This window comes from Eurytemora carolleeae, unplaced genomic scaffold (genome assembly GCF_000591075.1).
Source record: "Eurytemora carolleeae unplaced genomic scaffold, Eaff_2.0 scaffold136, whole genome shotgun sequence".
Taxonomy (NCBI): Eukaryota; Metazoa; Arthropoda; class Copepoda; order Calanoida; family Temoridae; genus Eurytemora; species Eurytemora carolleeae.
In genome coordinates, this window is record NW_019396066.1 from 335,049 (window position 1) to 348,192 (window position 13,144).

Below are 13,144 nucleotides of genomic sequence, written 5' to 3' on the forward strand. Positions count from 1 at the left end.
CCTTATTTGCTTGTTAATGAATTGAGTCTTTGTCTTAAACTCAAGTTTTCTAATCCCTAAATCTTTGCAACCTAATGGTCTACACCTTGTGAGTTTGTGAGAAAGACTTAGGTAATTTCCAAGCAAATGCGCCAAAGTTCGTTGATCGGTTGGCTCAGTTCCAATATTGAATAGATTGCTTAGTTATTTTATTCATCAGTACATTGATGTGAAGCTAACCTATTTTTTTTTACCAGATTAAAGATTTATCTGGACTGTAAAATGATCAATAAAATATAAATGAATGAAATGAATGTTACCTAACATGACGATGTGCTATAACGTAAACGTAGAGATGAAACACAAATGTTAGAACTAGAAGTGTACTCTGTACTGTAGTTAGAACAGGAGAGACGGGAACAGGATCAAGCATCCAGTCTAGACGGGTATCAGGAGAAAAATAAAGCTCCGGACCCGATGAGTTGTTCCCTCGGACTTGAAGGTGACTGCTGCTCTGGGACATGTAAGCAGCATGCCCCAGACTGACGGGTAAATACACTGGTTGAGTAAGGTTAGGGGAGTTAGGGTTGTATTCAGGAGCTCCGGGTGAATCTACCAGCTTGGTCAGGTTTAAGGAGTTAAAGGAATTTCTAGAGCAGGGATAGGAGCTGAGTAGGGTTAGGCAGGAGGTAAAGAAGGAAATAATCCAGATAAGGATACTGGCTTTCAAGGAGTTAGATTCTAGTATACATAGTACATACATACAGCTGACACAATTAATTAGTTTGAAATGTAAATACCTCACTACAAAGTAAAATATTTTATATTTACAATCTGACTAAGAAGTTAATTCAAATTTAGATATGAAATAAGAAAAAAAGCGGGAACAAGAAAGCAGAAGCTTCATGCAATTTTGCCATCAAGGGATGTATAAAATCAATGGTCTGGACTCTGGACAGACAACACTTCAAAATCAGCCTGGTCTAATTGTATGGTGAACAATTTTCATTAAAGCTTTTCCCAATAAAAAAGAGTTCTCTGTACGTGTTTCTGAATATTTCTTAAAACTAATAAATTCCAAATCTAATTTCTAATCTTGTTAAAGGAGTTTAAGTCTCCATAAGGAGCCAAATATGGTCTCTGCCAAGAAATAAAATAGGTTTTATGACTGGTTAATGTTCCTAATTATCATTATTTTTATACATCTGGGTTCAATAAAACTTGTTTATCTCTTTTCTCTGAAATCCTCGTATTTTCAAGGTAAAAGCTTGATCTGAGAGGAAGGAATGGCAAGCCTTTGTTCGAGCCTCATTTTCCTCAATCTTGCGTCTGAGCTACTTTCAACTTTCGTCCTGTTAATCAAAGATAAAACTTAAGTGTGTAACCGTAATTTTAACCAAAAGGAATTTTTGCCACAAACTGGGATTTAAAAATCTCTATATCTTTGAATCCCGATGTCGTACACCTTTGACATTTAAAACTTAAAATTATGTTTAAAAAATTGTCTAACTTTGAAATATATCAGGTTTACACCATCAGGTTTCAAAGATAGGATTAGAGAATTTGAGCTTGTGGCAAAAACCTCAAATTTCTTTATGATGTACAATGTGACTTGCAGTGCAGGATATGTAAGAAGTCTTAAATTATTTAAGAAATATTTCTTCGCTTTTCAAAGAAAACGGACAAGAATTGAGTCTTTGCCACAAACTCCAATGTTTACCACGTGATGGTGAAAACCTTTGATATTTCAAACTTAAATTAAAGAAATTTAGTTTCAATAAATAGCGTTTGAGGCATTTCCTTTCGGGAGCCATGACTTGATATGCTTCAGAAAGATCGATAAAATGTGGCTAAAACCCAACATCCCCTCATCAGCAACCCCCTTCCCTTCTTTCTCTCTTCCTCCCCCCTTTTTTCTCCATCCTTGTTTCCATGTAAATAATCCTATTATAAAACTTGTTAAGCCATATAAAATCATCATTCATTTGAAATGTTTAGGCATAAAAGAGAGCAGTTGTACTTATAGTTCACTTTATTAGGATGCTTTTAAAAATTGGATCCAATAAAACTTTTCGGAATTTTTTACTTAGACTTATCATTTTCACATTAAATTTTCAATAAACTATTTTTTAAATATTATCAAAGGACAAAAAATGTAAAAAATTTGAAATTGCTTGCAAAATGTTTTTATTCTATTTTCTAGATTTCATTTTTTTCCGAAAATCTTATTCCAAGCAAATGATTGAGATATCCTTGTTTTTTCAAGTGGAAATATTCAATAATGGTTCATCCTGCGTTTTTTTAATTGGGGCCAAGGAAGAAAATTGTCAGATTTATTATTTTTTTTAGATTAAAAAACGACGATATCTTTAAGAATCGTGCTTGTTGTTACTCCTAAAAATAAAAACGGAGAGTCCCTTAAATTCTATTAACAGTCCCTTTTAATTACAAGCTTAAGTAATTGAGTCATTGTCACAAACTCAAATTTTCTAATACTTTTTTCTAAACCTTTAGTGAAAACCTTTGATGTTTCAAACTTTTATTATTTGAGCTAACATAATTCAAGGTTTAAAATATCTAACGTATACAACATTGGGTAGCAAAGATCTAGGTATTAGAAAATCAAAGTTTGTGGCAAAAACTCAATTCCCTTGATAATTAAGTTAAAAAATGAATTATTTGTAATCTTAATATTATGTTGCTGTATGTTCCTGTGACTATTGAAGAGTAGATGAAAGGCCAGGCCAAGGAAATGGTTTTATCTGTTGCGAGGAAAGCCGAACAGAACAGACTGGTCAGACTACAGGTTAAACAGCTGATCATCAGTGGAACAATAACAGACCTGCCCGGGGTATATAGGGTTAATCATAAACATTTTCTTATCTATTCAAGCTAGAAGAAACCAATACGGGTTAAAGAATGTCCATAAAAATCATAAATTCTTACGATTTTTTTTAAAAGCCTCAATCCTGAGCCAGAACTATTCTTGCTTTAGTTGAATTTATTTCGAATTCTGAATTACTAAATATCTTGTTCTTTTTTCTTTTTTCTTTTATTTTTTTGTTTGCCTTTCATAAGCTTAATCTTGGTATCAGGTATATAAATGGAAATCTCAAAGTTGAAAAGTAAAAAGAAAACTAACTCTTTCTTCAACTTTGTATTTTGCTCCAAATGCCCCCCTGGACGCCCAAGGCCCACATCCCCGGAGCAAATTTTTCCATTATTCTATAAAACTGTGGATTGTAAAGACGACTGTCTGAATTGAATTATGATTTTAATTAGTGCAATCATCATGAAACACAGAAATTGTGCAATGTGCAGTTTACATTGCACACAAACTCATTATATTCAAACTCTGGAATTAATGATGATCCAAACCTTAAAGATTAAAGAAACTAAGTTTAAGTTTCATTTGTGAAAAAAGGAAATGAGTTTTTGTCACAAACTCAGATTTGTTAAACCCAATATCTCTGTAACTGGATAGTGTAAAACTTTGATATTTCAAACTCAAATTATTTGATCTACCAGAATTCATAGTTTGAAATAATTAAGGTCTACGACATTGGCTTGCAAAGTTATAACGATAGGAAAATTTTAGTTTGTGGCAAAGTCTTAATTCCTTTATTTTAGTCCGAATTGACTCTTTTCAATTTTAACGATAATATTCTACCATCAAAATCAATGAATGAAAAATAAAAAAGTTGATTATGAGTCATGCCCAGAAAATAAACAAAACTCTTCTATAGAAAATGTTGTTAAAGGAAAATTGAGGAATCGAACTCAAATCATGAGAAATAAAAAGATAATTTTCAAATGTTCATGTTTAAAAGAACGTTCAAAAACAATTAAAATTCCTTGAGTTTTGTTTTTTGTCATAGAAATTCAAAACAAACTGTTTGAATATTTGAGTTGAAAGTGTGGGATGAGGATCAAATTATCTTTTTTATTTGACTAGTTTTTTTTGGGCCTTCCCGAAGTTCAACAAGAATACAGCATAAATAGAAAAATGAATGATAACTCTACTCAATTTATTATTCAACAAAAAAACAGATAAACAATCCTCAGTGAGGTTTGTTCTAACTCTATATTTTCCTTGTATTTGTAAGAAGAAGAACTCCGATTACAACGGGTACAAAAATGCAGTACAACGTGTCTGCTATACACAGAGATCTGTGCAGTGACTGTACAGGACCAGGGCTAAACATAGTACATATGTATTATGTAATGTTTACCTGTACATATCTATCATGTTCATGCACTAGCTAAAAACGAAACTTAAACAAAATAAATAAATAGTAAATTGATTTTGAGTAAAGATCTTTTTCGTTTGTCTATATAGAATGAATGAACAATATTAGAATTTAAATCGATGTTTTCGTCATTATTGTAAAGAGAACTTAATATTAATGCATCCTCGACAGACCACAAAATAAAAATACTATGTCAACTGTGAACAACTAGAAACTATATTAGGGTCTATGGAGAACGGTTTATATCAGATTCTCTGAAAGATAATCTGATATGAGTTAGAGGTGATGATCGATGGTTAATTTAATTATGTAGAGTTTAATCAACTTTACTGTTTCATTTAAAGTAACTGTCCCTTTAAGTTCTTTATTATATAGTGCTGTTTCCCTATTATTTGATTATATTGTGACCGGCTATGTAAGGTAGTTGACCGGCTATGTAAGGTAGTTGAGCTGAGTATGCAGTGTTGTTTAAATAGAGTTTTATGCTCGGAACTTTGACTTTCTTAAAGAAACTTAGTTTAAAAGTTAAAGTTTTGACTTCTGTAAGACATCTTAGTTGAAACTTGTGACAAATACGTCTTGTTTGTTTGGACAATTATATAAGCTCAAACCGCAGTTTTGAAGCCTAACCCGACAATATTAAAGCTCAACCGGACAATATTAAAGCTCAACCCGACAATATTAAAGCTCAACCCGACAATTGTGTGTCCTCCTTGTTTTTTTTTTGTTTAACCTTTTTAACTGCAAGGTTACCCACAAAGAATGAGACTTCAATGACGACCAAAATCTCTTTAAATATAATAAATTGTATGTTGAACTTTATCTATTGTCTTAAATAAAGTATTTGACAAAGAAAAAAAGCAAGTTTAAAAACAAATCAGCAAAGGAATTGAGTTTTTGCAACGAACTCTGAATTTTAAATCCCTATATATTAACAACCCAATGGTGTAGACCTTAGATATTTCAAACTATGACTTCTGTTATATGAAACAATATAAGTTTGAAATATCAAAGGTTTACATCATTTGGTTGTAGAGATATAGTTATTAGAAAATTGGGATTTGTGGCAAAGACTCAATTCCTTTTGTAAAGTCTTCTAGCTTTGAAGTTTCATCCTCTGTTAACAACCCTGGATGTAAAATAGTCAATTACAAATTACCTTCGTCGCTTGGCTCCAGAAAAGCATTGAAAAGTGTTCTAAATCATGTTATTGATTAGTCATTAAGAGTTTCAATAATTTCTTCAATTGCCAATATATTTTCATAATTTTAACTTAATATTAGTAATAAAATCTCATACCTTTTCAATAAAAGGGAAAGTGGGATCAGTGGGATTCTTTAAATGATTAAACATTTCAATATTTACGTTTATGTTCCAATTGAACAAACAAATCTTTCTTCACCAACTTGCAGAATTCAGACAGATAAAAAAAATAATCTAATACAGAAATACAAAAGAGATTTGAACAAAACGGACTAAACTATTAAAATTTCTACATAAGTCCGTCCAGGACAAATGAAAAAAGTAATGTTTAAAATTTCTTGAAATTTACCGCCTTAATTTTACCGAAATGTTTAAACTTTTTAGAAAACTGTGAATAATTAATTTGATCCAATCTTAAGTTTCAGTTTAAAATGTTAAACTTTGTAAATGGTTGAATCGAAAACAATGTAAACAATTTAAACAGACAATCGGAAATTTAGCTTTCAAAGAAACTGATAACTCGACACAAACTCTAATTTCCAAAACTCTTTTTTTGCAACCTGATGTCCCTCCCTAGACCTTCAATACATCAATCAATGATTCTGAGAAATCAATGAGTCGATGTTTTAAATATTCAAGGTGCACACAAGAAGTACAGGGGTGTTTCAACCAACATGAAAATCTAGTGACGACATCGTAAATTTGACCTGCTTTGTTGTTCATTTTCAAATCCTTTTGTAATATTTGTATTTTAGGGTCCCTTTATTTGTAGGATCCCCTAGAATCCCTTTAATTGTAGGGTCACCTAGAATCCCTTTAATCGTAGGGTCACCTAGAATCCCTTTAATTGTAGGGCCACTTAGAATCCCTTTAATTGTTGGGTCACCTAGAATCCCATTAATTGTAGGGTCACTTAGAATCCCTTTAATTGTAGGATCCCCTAGAATCCCTTTAATTGTAGGGTCACATAGAATCCCTTTAATTGTAGGGTCACCTAGAATCCCTTTAATTGTAGGGTCACCTAGAATCCCTTTAATTTTAGGGTAACTTAGAATCCCTTTAATTGTAGGATCCCCTAGAATCCCTTTAATTGTAGGATCCCCTAGAATTCCTTTAATTGTAGGATGACCTAGAAATCCTTTAATTGTAGGATCACAAAATTAGTCTTTCCTTGTTTCCATTTGTCGAGTGGAAATAAGATCTAAAGGAGGAAAATGTTTTACTCTCGACTTTGTTATTGTTTATATTTAAAGTTGTATCTGAGCAGTACAGAGCTTTTAAACTAATTATTCTTCTTGGTTTCCTACAGGGGGAAGGAGGGGGGGGGAGGTATTAGCAAAGGGCATATATGAGTAGTAGAAGGGAAGAGGAGAGGGGCACTAGCAGTGCAGGTATAGGTAGTAGAAGGGGAGAGAAGGGAGTAATTGGTAAAGGTAGTAGAAGGGGAGAGAAGGGAGTAGTTTGTAAAGGTAGTAGAGGGGGAGAGAAGGGAGGAGTTGGTAAAGGTTGTAGAAGGGGAGAGAAGGGAGGAGTTGGTAAAGGTAGTAGGGGGGAAGGCAAGAGGCAAGGGAAATTTCACGACAATTTCACTGATTTTACACATTCTTTTCTAAATTTTTAAAATTTTATTTTAAAAAAAATTCAAATGCGCTTTTAAATTTTTACTTGCCCTTAGCTTTTTCTTGGTGCATGCTAGGCCGTTTTGGGGTTTATTGGGCACAAACACAAAAAACAGACAAGCAGAATGAGCATCTTTCTTTTATATAGAAAAACTCTGCCTAAGTACACAGAGCAGATATTGAACACAAGTTACAAAAGATGGGACTGTTAATTAAGACTCAGCACACACTAAAAATGGAAAAAAAACTATATTTAAAAAACATTCCGAAACAAATATTCAACCTGTAACAAAAAATGGAAAAAGGAATTGAGTCTTTAAACTCTGATTTTTTAATTCCTTAATATCTGCAACACTAGGTAGAAGTCCTTAAATATTTCTAACCATGAATTTTATAAGATCAAAAATTTTAAGTTTGAAATAAAAAAAGTTGCAAAAATATTTACATCAAAGAATTTAAGTGAGCGGCTAAGACTCAATTTCTTTGCTTCAAGCTGTAAACTCAATGTTTTAAACTTAAACATAAAATGTATTAAAATTCTTGTCTCATTGATGCATTTCTGAAATGTCAGTTCTATTTCCAATTCATTCAATTTATCCAACAAACATCTTAGCGAATTTTCCTATTTCTCGTAACAGCATGCAGAGTCACAATTGTTTTCCTATTTCTCGTAACAGCATGCAGAGTCACAATAGTTTTCCTATTTCTCGTAACAGCATGCAGAGTCACAATTGTTTTCCTATTTCTCGTAACAGCATGCAGAGTCACAATTGATTTCCCATTTCTCGTAACAGCATGCAGAGTCACAATTGTTTTGTTTCGGACAATGTTCAGAGACAACTATCTCTGAGTGGACCTGCTGAAAATGGACTATCAGGTTTTAAGAAAAACCGTCAAATTAGTTTTGGAAATCTCTCTCAATTTTCAAAAATACAGGGTTACCAACAAAACAGAGACTGCAAAGACGACTGTACGGAATTTACATTGTCTTTTTTCCTATGTTTTTGATTCCTTGCATCTGCAAACTTGTTTCTTTATTTACCCAATCATAAAAAATTCCACAAAATTTTTTTTCACAGACAAAAGACTTATTTAAATATTGTAATCGTCATAATTAAAGAGTTTTAGGTTCTTTTCCTAGTCTCATCCTTTCTGGGTAACCTTGTACTGATTAGAAATCTAGTGATTTTAGTGAACTTAAATTATTTAAAGTTAACGATATAAAGAAATTATGGGTATATTCAAGATAAACTACTTTTGGAAGGTTTTAAGAGAAAGGGGTTTTGTGAGACTAAGGATGAAAAACTTTTGAAGGTTTAGAAAAGTGGGTTTTGTGATATTATATGAAAGATTGTGAAAGTTTTTGAAGAGATTATGAAGGATCTGGGAATGGTTAAAAATGATTTTGTGAATTTAGATATTTATATATGATTTTATAGGGTTTTGGAAAACAGGGTTGTAAGACAATATTTAACAATCGTTACGTCAATGATAGTTTAAGGATTTAAGCAGAATTGCTGAGGCATTTTTATTAAAAATAGTTGAAGAATTGTTGAAAACTATTATTTCCAAAATAGTCTTTTCTAAAATTCTTCTATCAATGTTGTACAATGTACATGTAAACTGTGTTATACATACAATGCTTATTTATGGACTGTTTTATTTAGTTAATTTTATTTTGAATAGAATTTTTTTCACTTCTGAAGTTCTTAAGGGTAATCTCAGACTAGAATATTATTTTGTCTAAATATTTTAAAGTTTGGTTACGTATATTAGAATTTTTGACAGATACAAAGATCTCACAATCAATACAATTAAAATTATCCAAGCAGTGATATTGAATCCATTCCAATTCAGTTTTGTTTAAAGCATTTGATTCATAGGATTTGTTTCGAAAATTGTTCTACAAATTCAAAAGATCACATTTCTTTAAGGAATTGAGTCTTTGTCTCAAACTCTGATTTTTTAAATCCCTAAATCTTTGAAACCCATTGCCATGAATTTCAAACTATACATCCAGTTAGATAAAATAATCTAATATTGAAATAATCAATGGCTTACATGAGGATTCGAAAATTTTGAGTTTGTGCTTAAGACTTAAAGACATTAACTCAAAAGAAAGAATATTTATAAATTCTGATGAAAAAGTTCAATTGTTTTTGACTTGAACCTAGATGGTCCATTTTAAGCAGCTCCAGGTGGACAGAAAAACTTTCAAACAAAAGTTTATATCTGGCCATGTTTAGGCGAATTAATTTTTTTTTGTATAATTCAACTCACAAATACTGTTATTATTCTGTTTTCTTTTTTCCACTTCCATTTCCATCTCCCCACCACCACACCTCCCCCCCACCTCCCTCTCCCCCTTAATTCATGAAGTTTAATATTAGTTTTACTCTTGTTGTTTTGGTCAAGTTTATAACAAACTAAAATATTAAAGTTATAATTGATGATAAATACTTTTTTGTTTAGCTGTTTTTCAATAATATTTCCTGTATGAGTGTAAGACTAGAGAGTGAAATTCCAAGTCCTTGTTTAAATAAAGATATTCATAATTTAGATAATTATTTTATTTTAAGAACAAACTTTATCAATAAACAAAAATGGAGGTCTTACAGACACTATCCTAAATATTAATCAACCCAATAAATACTAACTCTGAATAAAAGGTAAAGAACAGACGACTATAAAGCAAAGCCTTCAATTATTCCACCACCACACTTCAGACTAACCAGGAGGCAAAGGTCAAATTCGATTGCCATTACTGTTGTGACTTTGTGACTCCGTTGCTCATCTAAGTTCTGATTTTACGAAACTGCAGTGTAAGAAAAGCAAATTCGGTTACATTTTATAAACTCGGTTATATTTTATAAATTCGGTTACATTTTATGAATTCGGTTATATTTTATAAATTCGGTTATATTTTATAAATTCGGTTATATTTTATAAATTCGGTTATATTTTATAAATTCGGTTACATTTTATAAATTCAAAACATCTTTGTTCTTCTCAATAGCTCTTCAATAAGAGTTATATGATAAAAAACATATAAGATATCAATCGGTTCATTTTACTATATAGTTTAATAAATAACTTGTTTGTAGTTTATTATTATTTATGTATTCATTATGTGTGGTCTCTTTATATAAGAATAATATGCAAACAGAATATAAATTTTAACCTCGCTCCTTCACAATATATTTAGAAGAATAATTTAATATTCTAGGGTGGGCCCATTAGCTTGGGGTATCCAAATTGTTAATATTGTCATTATTCAACATTTTTATTAATCCTATTTTCATTGGTTAAAGCTGTGAGAAGTTTGAAAAAACGGAAGTTAGAGACAAAATCAATAGTAGAATGTTAGTGTTAAGATTTTATCAATTGTTTTATTTTTGGAGTTCATAGTCTGCTGAAGCTGAGGAAGCTTACACCATCTAATATAGGGTGGAAGGGCAGCTACATTAATTCTTTGTTTGAGCCCGCATATTCTCCCTACATTCTCATCCGAGTCACCTTTGGTAGCTCGTCTTTGCAATACCATCTTTTTTAACTTTCGAATTTGTAATGTATTGAATTTTTGTAAGTCTTAAAAACAATTTTGGTTTAATTAAAATTTTCCAGGTTTTTGTCCTAGAAATTGTTCTTTTTAAAGGTTTGTTTAGATACGTTTAGCAAAGATTTCCGTGAAAACTTTGTGTATTTCATCAGGATTGAATTTTTGATTTGTGAAAACTAAAGATTTCAGCATTTTTAAAGAACAATTTTAAGGGATACACATTTGGATGTGGTTTGGATGAAAAATTGTTGTGGCTGGCCTTCCAGCCCTCATCTAACGGTTGGTAAAACAAAACTAAAGCTAAGTTTAAAACTTTTCATATTTCAGGTCAGATGATTTTTCCTTCAAAATCAATTTTCAATATTTTCAAATAATTTTCCGCATCATTTTGATGAAAGCAGGGGTAGGATTTTAAAATGAAAATTTTGAAATTTAACCAAGGTTTGACGACGTGCCAGACATTCTAAAACTTTTGTTATGTTCTTCGTCGTCGTTATTATATAATTTAAAAAAAAACGATTCTTGAGAGAAAGACTCCAGAGATGGAATTTAAAGAATTTGAGCCGCGGTTTAAATCTGCCAAAACCCGGTTTAAATTAAGCGCCGGCTTAAATCTTGAAACATTTGACACTATTTTCAGTGGAGCCAACCATATTTAAACCGCGACTTAAATTTAAACCGCCGCTCAAATTCTTTAAATTCGGCCACAGGAGAATTTTTGATAATCGAATTTGCGCTATTACTCAGCAAATAACCGTAAAATGAATTGAGAATCCTTTTAATCTCGTTAGATATCGCTGACAATCTCTTAAAATATCGTTGACAATTCCTTTGATTATTGTTCACAATTCCTTTAAATATTAAAAAGATTTATGAACGAATTGTGTTTAGAATATCTTTAGTTTCCTAGTAGTGTCCAATCCTCGGTCTTTGGATCCATACTTATACCCTGCAATAAAGATATATACTTATATATACTTATACCCTGCAATATGAATATATACTTATACCGTGCAATATATATATATTCTTATATAAACTTATACCCTGCAATATATATACTTATATATACTTATACCCTGCAATATATATATACACATATATACTTATACCCTGCAATATATATATATATATACTTATATATACTTATACCCTGCAATATGAATATATACTTAAATATACTTATACCCTGCAATATATATATATTCTTATATAAACTTACACCCTGCAATATATATACTTATATATACTTATACCCTGCAATATATATATATACTTATATAAACTTATACCCTGCAATATGAATATATACTTAAATATACTTATACCCTGCAATATATATATATATTCTTATATAAACTTATACCCTGCAATATATATACTTATAAAAACTTATACCCTGCAATATATATATTCTTATATAAACTTATACCCTGCAATATATATACTTATATATACTTATACCCAGCAATTTATATATACTTATATATACTTATACCCTGCAATATATATTCTTATATAAACTTATACCCTGCAATATATATATACTTATACCCTCCAATATATATATATTCTTATATATACTTATACCCTGCAATATATATATACTTATATATACTTATACCCTGCAATATATATATTCTCATATATACTTATACCCTGCAATATATATATACGTATACCCTGCAATATATATATACTTATATATACTTATACCCTGCAATATATATATACTTATATATACTTATACCCTGCAATATATATATACGTATACCCTGCAATATATATATACTTATATATACTTATACCCTGCATATACCCTGCAATATATATATACTTATATATACTTATACCCTGCAATATATATATACTTATATATACTTATACCCTGCAATATATATGTAGTCTTTATTAGACATTTACATCTTTATATAATCAAAATAATTTTCAAGATATTCTTGTTTCTTCTGGCTTGAAAAGTGTTTAATTCTTATAATTTCCTCTCATTGTGTCTTTAGAAGAAATGCACAAGTCACTTATAAGAAAATAATTATTTTTTATCATGGATATCTTACTCAGGGTACTGAAGTAAATAGGATAAACTTCTCTTCTTTTAAAATGACTACAATCGATCCATTTACATGGTTAATAATTGCTAAATAATTGCTTAATAAAATCATGATTTTGTTTCCACATTTTCTGAACATTTATTCTAAAATTTTAATTTAATACTGGGTATAAATTTTTTTACCTGTGAAACCTAGATTTTCTTCTGGTCAAATTTAATCATAATTCTTTCTGAAAAATGGATTTTCAAACTTATCTCTGATCAATATTACTGACAGAGTTTTGAGATCCATTTTGGCTAATTCCATTACCACTCAGCTTCTTGGGAGAGGGGGGGGGGGGCCGGGGGGACATTATTAAAAAAGAAAATCGGGATTTCGAAACAAATTAAATAGAAAAAGATTTTCTGCAGATTATCTTCATCAGTTGACATAAACAGGATTTTAAAAATTGAATCTTTTTAAAAT

At 30.6% G+C, this 13,144-nt stretch overlaps 1 protein-coding gene across 1 annotated transcript in view; it reads right to left on the reverse strand.

Annotated features, from left to right (window-relative positions):
• Positions 1 to 12,910, reverse strand: part of LOC111710218 (uncharacterized) — a 30,308-nt gene extending 17,398 nt beyond the window's left edge. Inside the window, exons 1-7 of the mRNA XM_023484284.1 lie at positions 12,862 to 12,910; positions 11,517 to 11,559; positions 9,544 to 9,581; positions 5,389 to 5,426; positions 4,072 to 4,176; positions 2,691 to 2,821; positions 300 to 720 (exon numbers count right to left, since the gene is read on the reverse strand). Of these exons, the coding sequence (XP_023340052.1) occupies positions 300 to 720; positions 2,691 to 2,821; positions 4,072 to 4,176; positions 5,389 to 5,426; positions 9,544 to 9,581; positions 11,517 to 11,550 (767 nt within the window). The 5' untranslated portion in view covers positions 11,551 to 11,559; positions 12,862 to 12,910. The remainder of the gene's footprint in view (positions 1 to 299; positions 721 to 2,690; positions 2,822 to 4,071; positions 4,177 to 5,388; positions 5,427 to 9,543; positions 9,582 to 11,516; positions 11,560 to 12,861) is intronic.
• Between the last annotated feature and the right edge of the window lie 234 nt (positions 12,911 to 13,144).